Source organism: Cynoglossus semilaevis, chromosome 12 (assembly GCF_000523025.1).
Source record: "Cynoglossus semilaevis isolate Cse_v1.0 chromosome 12, Cse_v1.0, whole genome shotgun sequence".
Lineage (NCBI taxonomy): Eukaryota > Metazoa > Chordata > Actinopteri > Pleuronectiformes > Cynoglossidae > Cynoglossus > Cynoglossus semilaevis.
Window position 1 is genome coordinate 13,436,346 of NC_024318.1, and position 4,123 is coordinate 13,440,468.

At 48.1% G+C, this 4,123-nt stretch overlaps 1 protein-coding gene across 1 annotated transcript; it reads right to left on the reverse strand.

Moving 5' to 3' along the window:
- Window positions 1-1,067: 1,067 nt before the first annotated feature.
- On the reverse strand, window positions 1,068-3,615 carry irf2bp2a (interferon regulatory factor 2 binding protein 2a). The gene is made up of 2 exons (XM_008322350.3): window positions 2,462-3,615; window positions 1,068-2,188 (listed from the first exon to the last, which is right to left on the reverse strand). The coding sequence occupies exons 1-2, from the start codon at window positions 3,261-3,263 to the stop codon at window positions 1,470-1,472; spliced, it is 1,521 nt and encodes a 506-aa protein (XP_008320572.1). The 5' UTR covers window positions 3,264-3,615; the 3' UTR covers window positions 1,068-1,469.
- Window positions 3,616-4,123: the final 508 nt, after the last annotated feature.

Below are 4,123 nucleotides of genomic sequence, written 5' to 3' on the forward strand. Positions count from 1 at the left end.
GCTGCACTGACAGCTGGATAAAACATGAGCAGGAAACAGATTATGTCTCGCATCTGCCTACTACACCGAGTCCCACTCTTTACCAGATATTATCCTGCACACCGCAGTGTCAGCTGCTGGAGGGCGAGTTCTTGAGATTGCTTCACTTTTGCAGACACAGTAACTGCAATTTGTCACTTAACGACACCATAAGGCACTCACTGCTCATAGAGGTGAGTCTGGGAGCCCACTGGCCTTTACGGGGGGAGAGGGATTGACTGGATTTTATGGCCGTGCTGCCATGAATCTGCAACTATTAAATTTGCATGTGAAGAGATGCAGACCAAGGTTGTTTGAGGCAGCAACAGCATCACTGTGTGCTCTGAAGGCACGTACTCTACGTACTGACGTGTTCTTTGCATGTGGAGGGAGTGCAACTGTGTAGTAGTGTGGCACAGAAACCAAAGTCGGTGCTGCAGTGCTCATGTTACTGTTACATGCTTAGGAACACTTTGGAAGGCTGATTTTATTCATGACGTATGACTTGTAAATAGCTTTGTGAACCATTTTTGACTAAAATTACAATTGTGCCTCAGATGAAAGCTTAAACACTTCTCTTCACAGCATCACACACCGCAAACACATTTGAGTATAGATAGTACCAGTGTTAAAACTATTTAAAAAAGGATTTTTTTTTTTTTGGTTACACAACACGGTTATACTGCCATCGTTCTGATGTGGACAATAATAGACATCCTCACACTACTGACTCAACAGATTCCAGTTGACTGAACATGACTTGGCACCTATATCTGCACATCAAAACCAGTCACAGTCACCCACACATCGGAAACAATGTGAAACAATGTGTTTGTTTTTTTCCCCGCGACCAATGCTTTTTCCACAAAACACTGAAAGCTCGTGTGCAGAAACGCTGCCGTCCTGCAGCCCAGTTACGTCGTGCAGCCTAAAAACAGGTCTGCTGAGCCGTCACAACAAGCCAGTGTACCAGAGCAGAGAGCCTCCTCTCACCTTCATCTGTCTACAGCCCCGTTCATCACTCAAATGAAGCAAGCTCAGACAATATGTTCATACAAGATCAGAAATTGTATTTGGCAATTTTTAAACAAGTGCATACAAGTACAGCTAAAAGCATTTCAGTTTTGCCAAGTGCTCGTAGAGTAGCATTAGTCACATTCTACGTTAAACAGGAACTGCCACCAGACCTAGAAGTACATCAAGAGTTTTGTTAAACATCAACAAAGAGGAACGTAGTCCATTTTAATGAGTACATACCTTTATCTTCAAAAATATAGAAACACAATGTATTCAAAAATCAAAAATTATACAACCATGTTTACGAAGTATACTCTTCCCTTGGGTCCAATATGTACAAGTCCGTTAGTTTGTTTGAATGGTATGTATTGGATATTTATATATTTATACTCATATTTTTTGCTTCCCCTCCCCAAAGATGTGTTCAAGAAAAATCAAGGGTCCCTCTCCTTTTTTACTTTGACGTCCCCCGCAAGGATGGTGGCGATTTCCCCTTGCATGAAAGCCCATGGTACATTTGAGCCAACCAGGGGACATTTCTCTCCACTTGGACAATACACTTCACCCGTGGCACCTTGCTGCTTAATGCTTTCCCTCGAGCATGGGAAGCAGAACTTGTGAGAGGGCACAGACGGGCACTGAACAAAGTGTGTGTCCTCTAAACGCTCGTGGCACAGTGTGCAGCACAGGGGTATGCTGCCGGGTACCGAGGAGTCCGGAATGCTTTGAGGGTGAACTTGGTCCATGCCTGGCACGTGCGGGGTTCCTGCACCGGATGCATCTCTCTGCGCCAGCCTCCTCTGATTCATGGAGGACGGCGACAAGGGACTGCTGCTGTTCCTGCGGGTGGTGGAGTGGACTTGGTTGGAGTCCTTGGGAGAGCTGTTTCCACCTGCATTGTCTGCTGCCATGATGAGTGCTGCCATGGGGGACTGTCCATTCTGGGCTGCCTCAGGTGGGGTGGTGCGGGAGTGGGGGGATATTGTGGAGGGAGGGGAGACAAAGCTTGGTGGGGGGCCTGGAGGCATTTTCAGGCCGTCATTAGGTGGTGGTAACCACTGCTGTCCTTCTCCGTTCATCTTGGCAACTGAGCCTTCTCCTTCTGGTTCTGGCGACGCTTTTCTCTTCATGCCCCGCGGGTGTTTTCCCCTGTCTGGAGGTGGGGAAGGGTTAAACAGCACAGATGAGTTGCGTAGCTCAGACAAGAATCAACAATTACACTGTGGAGGGAGCATACATTAGAGCTGTTGCAAAACAAACAAAGACAAATAAATAAATAGGGGGACACACAGCTTCAGTTGCTCAGGAGAGAGGATTTATTCACCTTATTTATAGTTTTTATTGACCTATGGAACTGAATACACAGATGTTGGAAACAAAATGTAATAATGTCACTGTTGGATCTGAAACTGTACAGTATGTTTACCTGATTTAGATGCTGTGGCGCTGGCCTCGTAGCTCATACCCCTTTGTTGCATGGCCGCATGGTCCTTCTTGAACCTATTGTCGAAAGTGTGCATCAGGTCCCTCACCGTTTTGCCCTTTCCCATCCACTCCGAGTCTGCCCTGTTTTTGTGGCTCTCGGAGATCTCCGGCGTCAGACTGTCCGGTCTGTGCTTCTCCTTCACCTCTCTGTCGTGCTCGGTGCTGGAGACCGAAGCCAGTCTCTTGCCCATGTCAGCGGGACCACCGGCCACCAGTGCCGAGGGAAGCCCCATCTGTCCCGGTCTGCCGTTTACGGCGTGCACCGGGGGCATGCTGCCGTTAACCAAAGGCACGAGGTTCGGGGGGACCGTGCTATTCCTGCGAGGGTTGGGGCTCTGGCGGGGCGGCTCATCAGGCTTGGGAAATCCATTGGGTACGGGAATGCCGTTCGCCTGCCTACCAGACTGGTACTCGGGACCCAGCCTGGGAGGACGCTCGGAGGAGAGCGGGTAACGGTCCAGCGGCTGCGGCGGCCGGGAGCCGGGGTCTCCTGCCTGGATCTCTTTCCCGGAGAGCTGCGCCTTACCCGGCCCGGGAGACCTGCCCTCCTGGAAGCCATGAGCCCTCTTGAGCTGCCGGGCTGTCTCGATGACGAACTCAATTCGGTCTGCTCCCTCATAGTTGACACATCCCCGGCACACGGGCTCGGTAAAATCCCAGATCATGGCCCACGGCATGCGGGGCAAGTCGCATAAATAACACGACTGCCTCCTGGAAGAAGCAGCGACTGTCGCGGACGACATAGCGCTCGTCGTCGTCGACCCTCCGAAAAACAAACCCAAAATGTGCCTTTTTCCCCCTTTTCCTCTTTCTTCTAGGCTCCGGTTAAAAAGGCGAATAAAGAGCAAGGTCCGCGTGTGGAAAGAGAAAAAAAGCAACACAGAAGCTGTATTCTTCCTGTTCCCGAGGTTTGGGCTGAAGTTTCAGAGGCAGAAGTTCATGACGGTGTGTACTTTACTACGGCGCTCCTCTATCTATCTCCACTCACTCTCTACTACTGGCTCAATGTGGAGCAGTGACGTCAGCACGGAGCTCTAAACGCCCGCTTCCACTTCAGTTTCTATTCACTTGATTTCTTCGACAGACGTCCTCCTCCCCCACCGCCTCCTCCCCTCTGTCCTCCCCCCTCACTTCACTGCATCGCTCACTACCTTTAAATATAAACAGCTCAAACAGACGGACAAAACTATTAGCCCCTTTGCGAACTGTTTTCCCTGTGCTTTACTACCGAGGAAGGGCTTTTTTGACACAGCAGTTTGAACACACCGGTTTAAAAGGAAGTGTACGTCACACTGAATACACATACAGAAATTAAATGTTTATCACAAAAACACATTTGGTTCTTTCTTTAAAGGTACAGTAGCCTGAAATGTTATCAAAACTAAATAAAATATTGATGTAAATTAGCTCAGTCAAACATTTTAATGTCTTTAACAGTAAATATATGGTACATTGTTTACATTACCTATTTTTTCTTTCTTTTTAATACTCCAACGTTTCCTTTCTAATCTAAGTAAATTTAACATTTTTGGGTAGAAATACTGTATTAACCAGTGAGAAATTGAGCCAGCAGAGGGCAGTGATGAAACTCCAAGAATGCAGC